The following is a 17389-nucleotide window of genomic DNA, read 5'->3' on the forward strand; positions in this document are numbered from 1 at the left end:
GCAGTGTACCTGTGCAGCTCTGGCTTTGTGTTGGCACGGTGTGCTTGGGCAGGGTGCACTCATCCCAGTCCCAGGGAGTGGACCTGGTACAGACATGGCTACCAGGACACACGTGGATGATGCCTGTGGTCAGAGGACTCCTTGCATGTGTTTGGCGGGCTGGGGCGAGGTGTTCACAGCACAAGGAAGAACTCTCGGGGGCTCCAATGAAGTCAGGCCATGGCCACACTTGGCCCTGCCCCACCCTGCTTGGGGCTGGTTGCTGCCTGATTGTGGCTCTTTTCTTTTTTTAATTTATTTTTATTGGAAAGACAGATCTACAGAGAGAAGGTGTTACAGAGAGAAAGGTCTTCCATCTGCTGATTTACTTCCCAAGTGGCTACAGTGTCTGGAGCTGAGCCAATCCAAAGCCAGGAGCTTCTTCCGGGTCTCCCATGTGGGTGCAGGGTCCCAAGGCTTTGGGCCAGCCTCCACTGCTTTCCCGGGCCACACGCAGGGAGCTGGATGGGAAGCGGGGCTGCCGGGACACGAACCAGTGTCCACATGGCGTCTTGTGCATGAGGGTGAGGAAGCAGCCACAGAGCCGTTGCGCCAGGCCCAGTCAATGTGCTTGTTTCTGATGCTGCTCAGAGGTGCTAGCTGAGCGTTCCTGTGGCTCTCACAGGGCTGTCTGCTGCTTGTAGAGCTGTTGGACAAAGGACCCCACTCCAGGGGTCCCTCCCTGGCCTCGTGCTGGCCTCAGACGGCCGGCGGCTGTGTTCAGGACCCTCCTGGGGAGGGGCCTCTTGGGGAAGGCCGTCTCTGTCTCAGTCTTTTATTGCTTATTATCTTGTCTGACATTTAAGTGGAAAGCTTTGTTGATGCTACAAAGGCAAGAAGACAGATTTCAGATGCGTGCAGCTTAGTGGCCACTGCCGGGGACTTCAAAGCCAGAGGTCAAGCCTAGTTGTCTGGCCTCTGATGAGCTCGTGTGTCCCCACTGTTCCCAGACATAAGGAAGCCTACACCTGGACCAACCCCACCTGCTGTGTGCACAACGTCATCATTGGCAAGCTGTGGATCGAGCAGTACGGGACAGTGGAGATCTTAAACCACAGGTGAGAGCCATTGCCTGGCCACCGCCCGTGGGGGCCTCTTGTTGGCTGGTGGTTTGGTTTTTGGTCTGAATTAATTTACTTGATTTTGAACTTCTGCACTGAGCAGTGCTGTCCTTGCCAGATGAAGGCATGGCGTCCCCACCTGCTGTCCGTGTCCAGGGCTTGGCTCCCGGACGCGCATGGGCCGTTGTTTCTTTAAACTGGTAACTCCATGCTGAGTGCACGTTTATGTGGTTTTGACTAAAGTGTGCCAGTACTGCCATGTTCCCATCACGCCCTAGGCCCTTTGGCCCAATGTATGGTTCCTGCCGGGGCCTCTGGTCCACCCCTGCCTCCCCACTGCAGTGGTAGGTGGTGTTCCCCTCATATAACGGAAGCTGTTCTTTTCCTGCAGAACAGGGGATAAATGCGTGCTGCACTTCAGGCCCTGTGGGCTATTTGGGAAGGAGCTTCACAAAGTGGAAGGGCACATCCAGGACAAGAAGTAGGTCCACGCGTCAGCAAGCCTGGGGCTGAGACGGAGTGCTGGTGTGGGACGGAGTGCTGGTGTGGGCCTGTGTGCTGGTGTGGGCCTGTGTGCTGGTGTGGGACAGAGTGCTGGTGTGGGCCTGTGTGCTGGTGTGGGACAGAGTGCTGGTGTGGGCCTGTGTGCTGGTGTGGGCCTGTGTGCTGGTGTGGGACAGAGTGCTGGTGTGGGCCTGTGTGCTGGTGTGGGCCTGTGTGCTGGTGTGGGACCGTGTACTGGTGTGCTGAGCTCAGCAGATTTGCACATGGTTGGGGATGCTGCGGCTGTGTGTGTGTGACCTCTGAGCAGAAGTGGCAGTCAGGGTCCGGGCTGAGTGGCCAGAGGGGGACCAAAGGCCACCCCACTTCCTGGGGCCTGAGCCGAGGACACCTGTTCCTTTGGTAAGATCAGCCTGAGGAGGTGGACACAGGCTGCGATGCCACTCTGCAGCCAGGACTGGGGGTGGGTACCTGGCCATGTGCGTGCCCTCCACGTGGACACCCATTGTTGTCAGGCAGGGCACATGACTGACCACCTGCCAGGCTTGTTCCATCTGTGCCAGTACTTTCCCAGGCCTCAGTGAGCAGAACTCTCCAGTGGTCAAGAAGATCTTAGTCCCTGCTTGGGTCCGTTAGCAGGCTTTGCCTCATGAGCTGTGTAGGCCACACAGAGTGCGGGGAGTCTAGTTTCCAGATGAGCTGTGCCCCCTCTGTTGGGCACCAGAAGCCCACCTGTTGGAGACAGCCTGTCAAACACTGGCATGCCGTTTGGCACACAGCTGTGCTGCCCGTGTGCCTCCAGGAAGTTACCTGGAAAGCCTGGACCTGCACTGGCGCGGACGGCGTGTCCACCGCCATGGTTCACATTCTGAACCTCAGTGCACTTTCCCTGGGGGCAAGGCATGGCCACGTGGGACCCCGCAGTGCCCATGGGTGAGCTGCCGGCATTCTGTGTGATCCCTGGGGAGTCAGGCTGCTGTTCTGTGACCATGTGGAGGGGACCCAGAGAGAGCAAAGGGAGAGATGCGTGTGGCTTGCAGTGGGACATGCATGGCGCGTGCTGCTTTCTGTGCTGTTGTCCCCTGTGGCCCCTGGCTCGCAGCACTGGGCTTGAGTGAGTGGGTGGACGTCCCTTGAGGTCTCAGGGCGTGGTCGGCGCTGTGGGCGGGGTCGGTGCTATGGGCGGGGCCGACGCTGCAGGGTGGGGGCTGCACTGTGGGCGGGTCAGCAGCGTTGCGTCTCCTTGCTGTACTGGGTGCGCTCTGAATACAGCAAAAAGAAGCTCTTTGTGATCTACGGCAAGTGGACCGAGTGTCTGTGGGGCATCGACGTGGCCTCGTACGAGTCTTTCCGGAAGCAGGAGCGCAAAGGCGACCCCGTGAGGAAGGGCAGGCTGGTGAGTGCGGCTCCCTGGCAGCGCCGGTGGGGGCGGTGGGGGTCTGTCTTCCCCTTTCTATTTTAAAGATTTATTTGAAAGACAGAGTTAAAAAGGAGGAGGGGGGAGAAAAAGAGTGATCGTCTACCTGCTGGTTCACCCCCAGATAGCCATGATGGCTAGGGCTGGGCAGGCTGAAGCTGCGAGACCAGAGCTCCGTCCAGGTCTCCCGGGGGTGCAGGGACCCAGGCACTCAGCTCAGTGGGAAGTGGAGCCGGCCAGGGCTTGAGCCAGCCCTCGGATGTGGCTCACCCGTGCGTCCTTAGCCACTGTGCCCAGTACTGGTGAACTCCAGCCGAGACGTGATTGGTCCAGACAGGTGCCCTGATTTCCGGGTAGTGAATTGGAATCTCCCAGTCCTGAGATGGTCAGTATTTAACAAAAATATTCTAGCTTTTCCAGAATTCTGAGGGCTTTTTTTGTTTGTTTGTTAAGATTTAATTTTTATTTGAAAGTTAGATTTACAGAGAGGGAAAGATCTTCCGTCTGCTGGTTCACTCCCCAAATGGCCAGAGCTGCACTGACCTGGAGCCAGGAGCCTAGAGCTTCCTCAGGTCTCCCACGCGGGTGCAGGTCCCAAGGCTTTGGGCCGTCCTCTGCTGCTTTCCCAGGCCACAGGCAGGAGCTGGATGGAAGTGGAGCAGCCAGGACACAAACTAGTGTCCACCTGGGATGTTGGCACTTGAAGGTGGAAGGTTAGCCTGTTGAGTGGTTTTGGTCTGAGGGGTTTCTGTGGCTGTTGCCTCTTCGCTGATGTCATATACTGAGCACACAGCCATGCTGGCCCTCCAGGGCATCAAAAGGTGGCCCTTCACACGAGTCTCCACCTGGAGCTGGGCTGGTTGGGCTGAGTACCCAGCACCCTGCCCCATGCAGCCTACGCAGCCCACGCAAGCTTCTGCTGTGTTCTCAGAGCCCCCCGCCCCCATGTTGTCATCCACTCAGCCATCCTTGGGCCCACACGTCTTGCTGGCGCTGGCCACGCCCAGCTGCCAACGCTGCCCCTGCCCGCTTCTGTTGGGGCATTCAGGAAGCACAGTGCCGCCCTGGGGTGCCGGTGTTGTGGGCGCAGGGTGCCATCTTCCTGTGAGCGGACGGCGGGCCCGGAGCTGGCTGCACTGCTCCCGTGTGTTGCAGGGTGACGGCCCCGGGAAGGCTGACAGCGACGGGGACGACGTACCTGTGGTCCAGGAGACGGTGCAGGTCATCCCTGGCAGCACACTGCTCTGGAGGGTCAACGCGCGGCCTCCCAACTCTGCCCAGGTCGGCACCCCCCGCCCCCGGTGGCCTCGGTGGACCCGGGCTTTTCTGCAGCCTGCCCAGGCCTGCGCCTTGACATGCTATCCCCAAGCCTGCACAGGTCAGAGCATTGTGCCCCAGGAGCTGTTTCCAGCCGCTGTGCCTGCAGTGTGGCCCTAACACACACCTGTGCTGTGTGCACATGGTCAGAGCTGGACACCCCTGCCCCCACGTGCCCGTGGCCAGAGCTGGACACCCCTGCCCCCACGTGCCCGTGGCCAGAGCTGGGCCCCTGCCCCCCTTGTACATACAAGTTGTGTTTTATATAAGCTTTCACTGTGTTGCATTAGTTAAAAAAAGAGGACCCAAACTGCTCACCTGTAAGCATGGAACCTTAGCACAGCCACTGTGCTTCCCTTAGTTTACAAAGGTTTATTGGAAAGACAGAGGTCCTCCACCTGCTGGCTCCTGACCCACCTGTCCACAACAGCTAAAGCTGGACCAGGCCAGAGCTGGGAGCCACGCAGGTGCACCAGCAGGGACCTGGCAGAACAGCCAGGACTCTATCCTGGGCCAGCACTGGCCTTGACTGTTATCTTTGGGGGAGGCGAGGAGCCAGTGTGACAGTACGACTGCAAATTAATGTTTCATTTATTTGTTTATTATGTTTGTAAGATGCCAGGAATGCCACCTGGGTCTCTCATGTGGGACTCGGGCCGTCTTCTGCAGCCAGGACTCAAGCCGGCACCCACAGGGGACGCTGAGCTGAATGAGGCAGTTTAAGCCATCAGGCTGCAGCACTGGCCCAGGAGTAATTTTCTTAGGGGGAAAAAAAACCTTATGTTTTTGTCAAGGAAATCTTTTTCAGATTGGCATCTGTTCCTTTGTCCATGGATTGGCTTATTTATTGAGTTTCTTCTGCCAGCCATGTGATTTGGCCAGGGAGTTGGGAGTAGAGTCAGAGGACCTTTAGCCCCCAGACCCCCCAGCCAGCAGACCCCCTAGGAGGAAGTAGGCCACCTGGTACCAAAAAGGTGCTGGGAAGCCCAGGCTGCATCGGTGAAGGGCAGTGCTGAGCCACACCCTTGGAGGAGCTTCCTTGCTGTGCCACGCCCTGGGGAGGGGCTTTATTACTGAGCCACGCCCTAGGGAGGGGTTATGGTGCTGAGCCTTGCCCCGGGGAGGGGTTATGGTACTGAGCCTTGCCCTAGGGAGGGGTTATGATGCTGAGCCACGCCCCAGGGAGGGGTTATGGTGCTGAGCCTTGCCCTAGGGAGGGGTTATGGTGCTGAGCCTTGCCCTGGGGAGGGGTTATGGTACTGAGCCTTGCCCCGGGGAGGGGTTATGGTGCTGAGCCTTGCCCCGGGGAGGGGTTATGATGCTGAGCCTTGCCCTGGGGAGGGGTTATGGTGCTGAGCCACGCCCCAGGGAGGGGTTATGGTGCTGAGCCTTGCCCCGGGGAGGGGCTGCAGTGAGCCTTGGGGTTGCTGGGGTGGGCCACACTGTGAACCATAGCAGAGTCTTCAGGGAGAGATTTCTGACGGCCCAAGTGCTGAGTTGGCAGGTGTGCAACATGAGTGTGAGGATCTGGGCTAAAAAGTGAAGCAGGTGTGAACTGTCACAGGTTAAGGGAGAGGGGACGGGGCTGGCAGGGGGGTGGAGTGGCTCACAGCAGGACACAGGTGGCCCTGGCAGGAACATCTCAGGCCAGAGGAGGTGGGCAGAGAGGAGGATGCCCCGTGCTGACGCCCAGTGCCACCTGCAGATGTACAACTTCACCAGCTTCACCGTGAGCCTCAATGAGCTGCGGACTGGCATGGAGAAGGCCCTGCCCCCCACAGACTGCCGCCTGCGCCCTGACATTCGCGGCATGGAGAATGGCAACATGGGTGAGCCCAGGGAGGGGTGTCCAGGCTGCAGGGCTCAAGCTGCACTGTCCCCCGGTGGGTGAGAGATGTGGAGGCCAGGAGTGAGGGCAGAGTGAGCCCGGCTTCTTAAAAGAAACATTTCCAGTATACGTATTTGGTAGAGTTAGGCTTATGATTCACTCTGCAACAGCTATAAGGCCCAGAGCCAGGACTCCTGGGGCTGCCACGTGGTGCAGTGGCCCTTGTCCCCTGCTTTCCCAGGTCTGTTAGCAGGGAGCTGGGTCAGGAGCGGAGCAGCCAGAGGGGATGCTGGGGGCTCCCCATGGTGCCAGCCAACGTCACACGGGCCCACAGCTCTCAGCATCCTGGGCTCACTTCCTGTGTCTCCTGTGGGCATCTAATTGTCCACCTTTGGAATCTGTCCCTGTCCTTGCACAGAGGGCACGCTCAGTGGCCTGTGGGTGGTGTTGATCCCCACTTGCACACGCTCACCATGCAGAGTGGCCCTGTGGTGGAGGGCACTGGGTCACACGATGGTGCAGCTTGCCGCCCCGGTATCCAGCCAGCTTCTCACCTGAGCTTCACTCACCCTAGATCTGGCCAGCCAAGAGAAGGAGAGGCTGGAAGAGAAGCAGAGAGAGGCCCGGAGGAAGCGTGCCAAGGAGGACGCCGAGTGGCGGACAAGGTGAGGCCCCCACATATACCTGAGACAGTGAGAGGGGCCGCCCCCTCACACACCCTGAGACAGGAGAGCACACACACACACACACCCCTGAGACAGGAGGACACACACACACACACACCCCTGAGACAGGAGGACACACACACACACACACACCCCTGAGACAGGAGGACACACACACACACACACACACACACCCCTGAGACAGGAGGACACACACACACACACACACCCCTGAGACAGGAGGACACACACACACACACACCCCTGAGACAGGAGGACACACACACACACACACACACACCCCTGAGACAGGAGGGGACACACACACACACACACACCCCTGAGACAGTGAGGAAGACCCCCCACAGCTCCCGAGAGCAGGGGTCAGTTAGCCATGAGGGTCTTGGCTGTGTGTGCTGCTGAGCGCTCCCAGGTCATCCACTCGGCAGGGATCAGATGGTGGCCACAGATGTGTACACGAGGTGCCCGTTGCGCAGAGCTGGGCACCCTTCCTCAGCCGTCAGCTTCATGCAGCCACCTGGCAGGCCATTCGTGGCTGGCGTTTGTGAAATGCTTGGGTTTGCAGTGGTCTCAGCTTCCTGTGGCAGGCTGGTCCTCACTGGAGAGAAGCCGCTTGAACATGACCGACCTTCCCTGCATCCTGTCTTTAAGGCCTTGTGGGACCAATCTCCTCTCCTGAGACAGCGGGCAGAGGGCAGAGCCCAGGACGTGCCCGGGCGGGGATAGCAGGGGCAGTGGGTTGAGCTCTGGGGCAGCTGCAGTGCCTTCTCTGCCCTCATCCAGTGAGAAGCAGCAGCCAGGTGTGTCAGATGGTGCCGCTTGCCTAAAGTTGTCACTCCCTAGGACACGGAACCCTCGGTCTCTGGTGGTGACCTCTGTGACTTCCCCTGCTCCATGCCCGCAGGACCGTGTCCTCCCCCGGCAGGCTGACCCCGTGCCCGCATAGCTGTGTCCTCCCCCGGCAGGCTGACCCCGTGCTCTGTCCTTCCTCGTGCTGCAGGTGGTTCTTCCCAGGCACCAACCCCTACACGGGGACACCTGACTGGCTCTATGCAGGGGACTACTTTGAGCGGAATTTCGTCGACTGCCCAGACATCTACTGAGAAGCCAGGCGCCCGTGAGGACAGGCACCGCAAAGCCACCTCAAGCTTTGGGCGGGAGGCAGCCGCTTGAGGCCCGGGTCGGCATCACCCTTCAAGGACCTGTTTCTCATGAACTGTCAGTTGCCAAACCCTCCACAGCCTGACTACCGCCTCCATGTCCTTGGCCTGGCTGCAGAGATGGCGCAGCCGGGCCTTGCGTGCCACCTCCCTCCTCGTGCAGGTGCCGCTGCTGCAGGAAGAGGATGGTCACTCTCTCCGGTGTTGGCAGAGCTTCTGGACGCTTCTTCCCCTCTGGCCAGCCGGTGGGGAGCATGCTGTGGGCAGTGCCAGCTGCCCTGCGGAGCGGCAGACACAGTGCCCCAGCCAGCACAGCACCGACATGCCGGAGCAGCTGTCAGATTCTGTATTTTTATGTCAATAATAACAGTCCTCCCAAGGTGTGTGAGAACCGTGTGGCTTGTACTTTGCTGACAAGCAGGATGTGCGTGCCTCACTGGCCGGATCCCGTCCAGCTAAAGCAGCCCCAGCCAGGGCGGGAGGCGGAAGGCCAGTTCTGGGACTGCGGCCAGTCCACAGGACGAAGGGCCAGACCGCAGGCTGGCGCCTGAGCCGCGAGCTGCCAGGGCTGCCCCAGCTCTCACCCCGGGCATCTCCGGCATGGCTGCCTTTGTTTTGCCCAGTAAGCATGTTTCAGGCACAACGAATCGTGTGATGTGTGCTAGGGAAGAGGCAGAAACAGGTTCACCTTCCCTGGTGAAATTAAAGGTGTTTAACCGAGCACAGGGGTGTCCTCCAGCCTCATCCTTGTCAGAGTCGGTGCTTTAGGCAAAGGGTCGGCCCCACTGCTGATGGTCCCGAGCTCTCAGAGCCAGAGACAGACAGACACACACACACACACACACACACACACGGCCCCACTGCTGATGGTCCCGAGCTCTCAGAGCCAGAGAGAGCCAGACAGACAGACAGACACACACACACACACGGCCCCACTGCTGATGGTCCCGAGCTCTCAGAGCCAGAGACACACACACGGGCACACCCGTGTTAGCAGTCATGGTGTCATCTGTCTGGCTCTCCTGTCACTGTCCGTGGAGGTCTCGGAGTGAATGGTTGTCTGGCTAGCTTGGCCACCAGGTTATGGGTGCCGGCAATGTTGGAGGGCTGGGGTCCGCCTGCCCTAGGCCGTCATCCCAGCATCTTGAATGCAGCCACGGGGGACATTTTCCAAGAGGAGGGGCAGGCTGCTAGCGCTGGGGCAGCACTGCCGTGGGCCTTCAGCTCTCCAGGCTGGCTTGGGGAGAGGGGTTCCCAGAGCTGCCAAGCTGCGAAGTTGGACAGGACAGGAGCCTGGGCGCCTGGCAGCCCCTGCAGGAACCGCCTGCCTGCTATTTGCTCAGGACCTTCCTGAGGGCTGCTGGGCTCGGCCCCACACCCATCTAGCACGGAGGACACAGCCCTATTCCTAAGGTTGCCTTGTGTGGCTTGGAGGATGACCTCGGTTGCAGCTGTCAGCTAGCTGTGTGCTTGCTGGCTGTGGGCTGTCCTTGCCAGTGCCTGGTGCAAAACGCAGCAGTTGGAGTGATGGGACTGAGATCCAAGGGCAGCCATGGCGCCCGCTGCCGCTGGCCAGTCTCTGGGACAGCTGGCAGAGGCCTGGCAGCTACGTCATCCCTGCCACCCACAGCCACCTCACCTGGGCCTGCCCGGTCACGATTTGGTATGGGGAGGCCCCACACACAGCACACACACTGTCCACGTGGGGCCTTGGCTTTGTCAGCACTGAAGCCCTGGGATGGGAAGGAGCCCTCCTCGGAGAGTCCAGACGGCAGCCAGGTGTCCTGCTGGTGCCACTGGCCGCTGGCCTGGCCAGCCTGCCCCAAAGCTGACACAGCTCTAGGCTACCGGCTGCCGGGCTGACTCAGAGGACAGGCCACATGCTTTCTGGGTCCTTGGCAGACCACCAGGGTGGGGAGCCAGCCCTGCAGGCTCTGGCTTAGCAGGGGGAGGACTTGGAGGACTGGGAGTGCTCTCCATCATCACGAAGACTCACCAGTCCCACAGGGTCCAGCTGCCCTGGCTAGGAGCCTGTGGAGCAGCCTGTGGTTTTGGTGGAGAAACGGGCGTGTGCCTCTGGCCTTGGCCCAAACTGGCCACGCTCTGTGGCCACAGCTCTGCCTGGCAGTCGTCCAGTCACTTGCCATGCAGCATGATGTCAGTCAAGAAAACCTGCCGGGGGCAGCAAGGAGCTCCCTTGTACTGTTGGGTAAAGGTGGGTCTGTTGGCATGAGTGGCCTTCGGGCACACAGCTGTGAGCGTGTGGAGGCGCCACACCTCTGCACAAGACCTAGCTGGGTGGCACACATGGGCCCTGCTCTCTCATGGTCAGAGGACAGCAGACCAGCGGGCTACTGTGGCCTGGGGGAGCAGAAGAGGGGTCCCTCCCCTGGGGGTCAGAGGCCGCTGTCAACACCAGGTACAGCAGCCTCTGGCTAGCCCGACTCTGGACCTGCTGGGTGGCTGGTGCTCTGGACGGCCGGGCAGCGGGAGGGCACTGTGGCTCTTGGCCCTGGGCGAAGGGGCAGGCTTACCCAAGATGCCAGTGCTCCAGAATCCAGAAAATTCCAGAAAGTTCCAAATGCAAAGAGCACCACAGGGACCGCCCCTCCCCATGTGCACACCCCAGGGGAGCAGTCTGCCCCTAGACAGGAAGGGCTGTGGCTGCCCACCGAGACCCAAGCTGTCCTGTCGTCTCACCTGGCCTCACCATGTTTGCTTTCAGGTGTTTGGTCAGTGAGCCAGTGGAAGGGAACTTCTTTTGCTTTTCAAAAACATTTTAAAAATAAGATTTATTTATTCTTATTGGAAAGGCAGCTACACAGAGAGAAGGATCCTCTGAGTGGTTCATTTCCCAGGTGGCTGCAGTGGCCAGAGCTGAGCTGATCCAAAGCCAGGAGCTTCCTCTGGGCCTCCCATGTGGGCACAGGGCCCCGAGGCTTTGGGCCGTCCTCCGCTGCTTTCCCAGGCCACAAGCAGGGGGCTGGATGGAGAGTGCTGACCTGAACCAGTGCCCGTATGGGATACCAATACCAAATGAAGGCCGAGGGTTGGCCTGCTCTACCCCACTGGGAGGCCCCGGGGCCAGTTATTAAAGCACCCGCGCTGCCCTGGCACAGGACAAGAGGAGGCTGCCATAGGCCTCGTCACGCTGCGCTGTGTCCTGGTGTCCCTCGCTTTGCCGATGCCCTCGGTGGTCACCCACTATAGCACATGTCCCAGGTGGTCCCCCGCCCCCACTTGTGAGCTCTGGCACCTGGTGCTGGGCATCCATCTGTCCCCCGGGCACGCCCCAGAGAGGTGACCTGCCCCCCCCAGGTGACCTGCCCCCCCAGGTGACCTGCTCCCCGCCCCCCACGGGGATGACCTCCCCCCCAGGGTGACCTGCCCTTCTGAGTGACCTCCCCCCCAGGGTGACCTGCCCCTCAGAGAGTGACCTCCCCCCCAGGGTGACCTGCCCCTCAGAGAGTGACCTCCCCCCCCCAGGTAACCTGCCCCCCCCATGTGACCCGGTTGTCCAGAGGCGGGCGTCGAGCCCCGCGGTTCCCGGCGCCGCCACCAGGGGCCGCCGCCGCTCCCCTATGACACAGCAACAATAGGGGCCTCTCTGGCCCGCGTGCCCCCGCGGCCCGCGTTTCCGCCGGAAAGCAGCCGCCGGCGCGGGGGCGGGCCGGGGCGGGGCCTGCGCATGGGCGGCCTCCCTAGCCAATCGTCGGTGGGTTAGCCCGGGCTGCCCGGCGGTCGGGGCCCAATCGGCAGCGACAGCGGCGAGCGGGGGCGGGCCGAGTGTGAACTTCCGGCGAGGCCCGGCAGACGCTGAGGAAGAAGAGCCAGCCCGGAGACGCTGCGGTCGAGTCCGGGGCGGCCAGGTTCGGGTGCGGGGTCGGGCTGGGGCGGAGCAGGGCGCCCGGGGCCCAGGGCCGAGTGCGGGGCGCGGGGGGCACGGGCCGGCGGTGCTGAGGCCGAGGGCGGGGCGGTCGGTGCAGGATGGGAGGCGGACTGGGCGGTCGGGGACTGGACGGAGCCGGTGTCAGGGCAGGTTTGGGGCCGGGGTCCGTGGGGCGAGGGCGAATGCGGGGCTGGGGTCCGTGAGATGAGGACAGGTGCGGGGCCGAGGTCCGTGGGATGAGGGCGGGCAGGTTTGGGGCCGGGGTCCGTGGGATGAGGGCGGGCAGGTTTCGGGCCGGGGTCCGTGGGATGAGGGCGGGCAGGTTTGGGGCCGGGATCCGTGGGATGAGGGCGGGCAGGTTTCGGGCCGGGGTCCGTGGGATGAGGGCGGGCAGGTTTGGGGCCGGGATCCGTGGGATGAGGGCGGGCAGGTTTCGGGCCGGGGTCCGTGGGATGAGGGCGGGCAGGTTTCGGGCGAGGGTCCGTGGGCACCAGAGGCATGACGTCTGACCCTCCTCCCTCAGGATGACAACCTCAGGTGCGCTGTTCCCGAGCCTGGTGCCCGGTGCCCGGGGCTCCTCCACCAAGTATCTGGTGGAGTTCCGAGCAGGCAAGATGTCGCTCAAGGGGACCACAGTGACCCCGGACAAGCGCAAGGGGCTCGTGTACATCCAGCAGACGGACGACTCCCTCATCCACTTTTGCTGGAAGGACCGCGCCTCCGGCAGCGTGGAGGACGTGAGTGCATTCCCTGCCCGAGGCCAGCGCCTCATTTGTCCACCTCGGGGCCCTAAGCTCGTGTCCCCTGTGGCCCCCAGGATCTCATCATCTTCCCCGACGACTGCGAGTTCAAGAGGGTGCCGCAGTGCCCCAGCGGCCGCGTCTACGTGCTCAAGTTCAAGGCTGGCGCCAAGCGCCTCTTCTTCTGGATGCAGGTGTGGCTTGGGGAGGGGAGGGCCACCGTGTGCAGGGGTGCAGCTCCGGGGAGGGGAGGTGTGCAGGGGAGAGGGTGCCCACCCCTGCCAGGCCCTGGTGCGGGTAAGGGACCATCGTCCTGCAGGGCATGACTCGCAGACAGCCAGGGTGCAGGGCAGGGGGTGCAGCCAGGAAGGTAGGGCCTGTGCTGGCAGGTCTGTAGCAAGTGAGATCGGCTGTGCTGGGGGCTGCCATGGTGCCCGTCCCCCCAGGAGCCCAAGACGGACCAGGACGAGGAGCACTGCCGCAAAGTGAACGAATGCCTTAACAACCCCCCGCTGCCCGGGGCGCTGGGCGCGAGCGGGGGCAGCGGGCACGAGCTCTCGGCGCTGGGCGGTAGGGTCCCCGGGCGGGCGGGCGGGCGGGCGGGGGGCTGTGCGGGACCGCGGCTGAGCCCCGTGTCTTGCAGGAGAGGGCGGCCTGCAGAGCCTCCTGGGGAACATGAGCCACAGCCAGCTCATGCAGCTCATTGGCCCTGCCGGCCTCGGGGGCCTAGGTAGGCTGCCCAGTGCCTGCTTGCGGGGTTGGGGTGTGGGAGGACTGAGTGCTTGGGCGTGGGTGGCGTGGCTAACGGGACAGCCCGAAAGTGCTCTGGAAGCAACCAGCTGCAGCTGGGCCCCCCTGGCCCCAGGTTGGTCTCTGACACTTCTTGTCCTTGCAGGGGGCCTGGGGGCGCTGACGGGGCCAGGCTTGGCCAGCTTACTGGGGAGCGGGGGACCTCCGGCCAGCAGCTCCTCATCCAGGTGAGCCTGGGGTCCCTCCTGAGCCTGGGCTGACGGTGAGAGGTGCCTGCTGACCGACCTCTCTCCAGGGGCCCCGGTTTGAGGCCTTGGACCCAGGCGCTACTGTACTGCCCCTCTGCCCAGCTCCCGGAGCCAGTCAGCAGCGGCCACCCCGTCATCTGCCACCTCTTCTGCCCGCGCCACCCCAGCCCCGACAGCACCAGCCGTGGCAGCAGCAGTGCCAAGCCCGAGCCCGGCCCCCAGCTCTGGGAACGGGGCCAGCACGGCCACCAGCCCCGCGCAGCCCATCCAGCTGAGTGACTTGCAGAGTATCCTGGCCACCATGAGCGTGCCCGCTGCACCTGGGGGTGGCCAACAAGGTACGGGGGCCCTGGGCCCGTGTGTGCGTGCCGGCCGGCGAGGTACGGGGGCCCTGGGCCCGTGTGTGCGTGCCGGCCGGCTCATGGCATGCCCCCCCAGTGGACCTGGCCAGTGTGCTGACGCCAGAGGTCATGGCACCCATCTTGGCCAACGCGGACGTCCAGGAGCGCCTGCTGCCCTACCTGCCCTCGGGGGAGTCGCTGCCACGGACGGCAGACGAGATCCAGAACACGCTGACCTCCCCGCAGTTCCAGCAGGTGGGTGTGACACCCCGGGCCGTGGGCGGCCAGGGAGGGCCAGCCACCCTCCATCCTGTTCTGACGGCCTGGCCCTTGCTTGCAGGCTCTGGGCATGTTCAGTGCAGCCTTGGCCTCAGGCCAGCTGGGCCCCCTCATGTGCCAGTTTGGGCTGCCCGCGGAGGCTGTGGAGGCTGCCAACAAGGGCGGTGAGTACCTGGGGTGTCCGTGTGTTCCTGCTGGACAGTGAGTGCCCCCCGAGGCCCTGCTGGACCCTGGCTAATGGCCAGGTGTGTGGAGGACACATGAGTCAGGGCAAGGTGGGGAGTGGATGGAGTGGGCACTGTGGGCCCAGCCAGCTGACCCCATGCCCCCGCCTCGCGTGTCTGCCTTGCAGATGTGGAAGCATTCGCCAAAGCAATGCAGAACAGTGCCAAGCCGGAGCCCAAGGAGGGCGATGCAAAGGACAAGAAAGACGAGGAGGAGGACATGAGCCTAGACTAAGTTATAGCGCCCCCTAGCCGCGTGACTCAGTAGTGGTGTTGTGACTTGGTGCAGCCCCCCTTTAATAAATAAAGCCTTTTCTTCTATCTGCCAACTGCTCGGCTGGCTCAGTGGGACGGCTGGTGGCTGCGAGAGCTCTCCAGCCATTGGCTGGACCAGGCTCAGGCTCAAGTAGGAGCCAGCTTTCCCTGTGGACAGAAGTGGACCACTGCTGGCCCCTGGTCCTCCCAGCCTGCAGTCAGACGCTCAGTTGTAACTTCAGACTTCAGAAAGAGGTGAATTTTATTTTGTTCTGGGAGGGAGACAATGGGTTAAACGGAACAGGCCGGCTCAGCCCTGGGTGACCATTTCTGGAGAGGCCATTTTTCACTCAGACCCAGGTGGTGGGCAGGGCTCCCAGAGGCTGGCCCCAACCTGGCGGGCGGGGTGGGTGGACTGGACGCGGCTGCCTCACACAGCTGGACAGCCGGCAGCGCCCACCGCGCCCTGCACCCCTGCCGAGCGTGTCACGGCGACTGGAGAGCCGTTAGCCACGAGGTTCCTCATGCAGCCACTGTAAGCCGGAGGTTGGGGACTCGCCCAGCTCGGGGACCCAGATGATACTGCAGGGAGAGGGAGGTGAGCAGGGGCAGTGAAGCCCCGGGGCCCCCATCCTGAGATGGAGGGCAGGGCTGCCCGCTCACCTGGCAGGCCCCCCAGGTGCAGGAGCAGGGCCTGGTGCGGCACGGTGGCAGAGACGGAGCCCCACGTGTGGTTGCTCTCTGCGTCCACCTTGAGCTGCAGCACACTGCTGCCTTTGGTCACTGCGGGGAGTACAGCCTCGTGGGCATTCCAGGGCCACCCTGGGTCTGAGAGGGAGGGGGGGAGGCCCTGTGTCCCGCAACTCACCTGTCAGTCTATGCCACTGCCCGTCACACAGCGCCACAGGCATTGTCACCCAAGTAGAGATGGGACCCGCCCCGTCGTCGGCTCGCAGCAGCACCTGGCGGGGATGGCGGGGAGGTCGGGCCTGGCCAGCTCAAAGCTGGCATGGGAGGGGCCGTGCCAGCCTGCCTGCCTGCTGCCCAGGCTTACCTGCTGCCCGAACATGTGCAGCTGCAGGTAAGGAGCGGCATCTAGCTGGCCCAGGTGCAGAATGAGCCCCGTGGCCACCAAAGGCCGCAGCTCCAGCTCCAGGCTGGACAGTGTGGTCCCTGGGAAACCTGCAAGGGGTACCAGGAGAGGCAGTGTGGGCCTACTCAGGACCCCCAGAGCCCAGTGCCAGCCTCCCACCATGGCCTCACCCCAGTGCCCACACACCTATGGTGACGACGCCCCCGCTGCCTGGGAAGAACAGGCCCTGCTCCAGGGCCCCCGAGAGGCAGGGTGTGACCCCTGCCATCCTAGTGGGGGCCCTGAGGGACCGCCCATCCAGCTGCAGTCTCTTCACACAGCCACCAAACCCTGAGGATACCTGGGGGGAAAGCAGGTGGGGCTGGGTCAGAGGCAGCCGAGGGTTTGGCCAGCTAGGCTGGGACATGGCCCTGGGATGGGGCAGGAGTTCTCACCGGGAGCTTTGGGCCAAGGCTGCTGGCTGGGAGACCCCCGACAAAGACGGTATGGAGCTGGGGGTTCCAGTGGGGCCCCTCCTGGCTCCAGGCCCGGGTCCTGTCCACCTGCAGCTGGATCCGACCCTTCTCCCAGTGCACAGACACCTAAGGGGAGAGCGAGAGGCAGGTCAGCCAGTCATTCCCAGGGACCCTGCCAGCAGCTCCCCTCTGTCCTGGCACTCACCTTGTGCCACCGGCCAGCCCGGGCACGCCGGCGGCTCCGCACTTGGAGCCGGGGCCCGGGGCCTTGGGTCTGAGCGATGACGTGTCCATGGCTCAGGGCCAGCAGCAGGGAGGGGCTGCTGGCGGTCGGGGGTGCAGCGAGCAGCAGGAAGCCATGGGGTGTACGGGGACGCACGAGCATGCTCAGTCGGAACCTGTAAGCCACAGAGCTGCTTGTCCGGTGGTCCCACCACACCCACCCATGCAGGCCCAGACCTTACCTGTTCCTGTGGGGGGCAGGGATGTCTGCAAACTCCAGGTAGCTGGACAGGGGGCCCCCAAACTGGTAGGAGTCCCCCAGGGTCCCTGGTTGAGGATGTGGTGTGCAGGAGTGCTGGGTGGGCTGGCGGCTGCGGCGGGGAGCCTGAGACATGGGGTTGCAGGGACAGCTCGGGCTGCTGGTCCACACCCCAGCCCCTCCCTGCCATCAGCACCCGCACCCCTACCTGGAGCCCCTGTGGCCCCAGGGCCTGGGCGAGGGGGGCCGGGGCACAGCCTGTGCTGGTGTTAACACTGCGTTCGCTCAGCTGCAGGTTGAACACACGCTGTGGCTCCTGGAGCCTGTGGGGTGGCAGCAGGGGTCAGAGTGACGCGGGAGTCGGCGCCCCAGCTCCTGCAGGTCCTCTGCTCACCTCTGCACGAAGACGTTGCGAATGCAGCCACTGAAGTTGTGGACGTCACCGGCCTCTGGCAGGCCTCCCAGAACCAGCTCTGAGGGTTCCTGGGACTGGCGGGGCTGGGGCAGCCCCTGGGGGGCCTTCCTCTGCTGCAGCTCATCATCCACGTAGAGCCAGACCCTGCAGGCGGACGGCGGTGTCTCCCAGACCTGCCCGCCTGCCCTGTCCACCAGCAGCCCAGGGTAG

The 17389-nt window shown here is 63.0% G+C and overlaps 2 protein-coding genes across 6 annotated transcripts in view; one reads left to right on the top strand and one right to left on the bottom strand.

The window, feature by feature from the left end:
* The window catches only part of ADRM1 (ADRM1 26S proteasome ubiquitin receptor), a 31039-nt gene extending 16233 nt beyond the window's left edge, over window positions 1-14806 (top strand). For 3 of the 5 annotated variants that reach the window (XM_040988255.1, XM_040988254.1, XM_040988256.1), the window contains 15 exons: window positions 990-1097; window positions 1492-1581; window positions 2874-2997; window positions 4174-4299; window positions 6041-6164; window positions 6738-6828; window positions 12422-12635; window positions 12716-12832; window positions 13085-13208; window positions 13282-13368; window positions 13534-13615; window positions 13739-13974; window positions 14075-14232; window positions 14318-14420; window positions 14609-14806. In XM_040988255.1, coding sequence (XP_040844189.1) covers window positions 990-1097; window positions 1492-1581; window positions 2874-2997; window positions 4174-4299; window positions 6041-6164; window positions 6738-6828; window positions 12422-12635; window positions 12716-12832; window positions 13085-13208; window positions 13282-13368; window positions 13534-13615; window positions 13739-13974; window positions 14075-14232; window positions 14318-14420; window positions 14609-14715 — 1891 coding nt within the window. In that variant the 3' untranslated portion in view covers window positions 14716-14806. Of the gene's footprint in view, window positions 1-989; window positions 1098-1491; window positions 1582-2873; window positions 2998-4173; window positions 4300-6040; window positions 6165-6737; window positions 6829-7849; window positions 8040-11815; window positions 11879-12421; window positions 12636-12715; window positions 12833-13084; window positions 13209-13281; window positions 13369-13533; window positions 13616-13738; window positions 13975-14074; window positions 14233-14317; window positions 14421-14608 lie in introns of those variants that run through there. The other 2 variants (XM_040988258.1, XM_040988257.1) reach the window with 2 other exon arrangements.
* A 178-nt stretch (window positions 14807-14984) lies between these two features.
* The window catches only part of LAMA5 (laminin subunit alpha 5), a 35021-nt gene continuing 32616 nt past the window's right edge, over window positions 14985-17389 (bottom strand). The window contains exons 72-81 of the mRNA XM_040988176.1: window positions 17159-17323; window positions 16973-17087; window positions 16748-16890; window positions 16489-16681; window positions 16263-16409; window positions 16015-16168; window positions 15790-15917; window positions 15604-15697; window positions 15399-15518; window positions 14985-15317 (exon numbers count right to left, since the gene is read on the bottom strand). Coding sequence (XP_040844110.1) covers window positions 15166-15317; window positions 15399-15518; window positions 15604-15697; window positions 15790-15917; window positions 16015-16168; window positions 16263-16409; window positions 16489-16681; window positions 16748-16890; window positions 16973-17087; window positions 17159-17323 — 1411 coding nt within the window. The 3' untranslated portion in view covers window positions 14985-15165. The remainder of the gene's footprint in view (window positions 15318-15398; window positions 15519-15603; window positions 15698-15789; window positions 15918-16014; window positions 16169-16262; window positions 16410-16488; window positions 16682-16747; window positions 16891-16972; window positions 17088-17158; window positions 17324-17389) is intronic.

This window comes from Ochotona curzoniae, unplaced genomic scaffold (genome assembly GCF_017591425.1).
Source record: "Ochotona curzoniae isolate NIBS_2020 unplaced genomic scaffold, NIBS_Ocur_1.0 contig_48, whole genome shotgun sequence".
NCBI lineage: Eukaryota > Metazoa > Chordata > Mammalia > Lagomorpha > Ochotonidae > Ochotona > Ochotona curzoniae.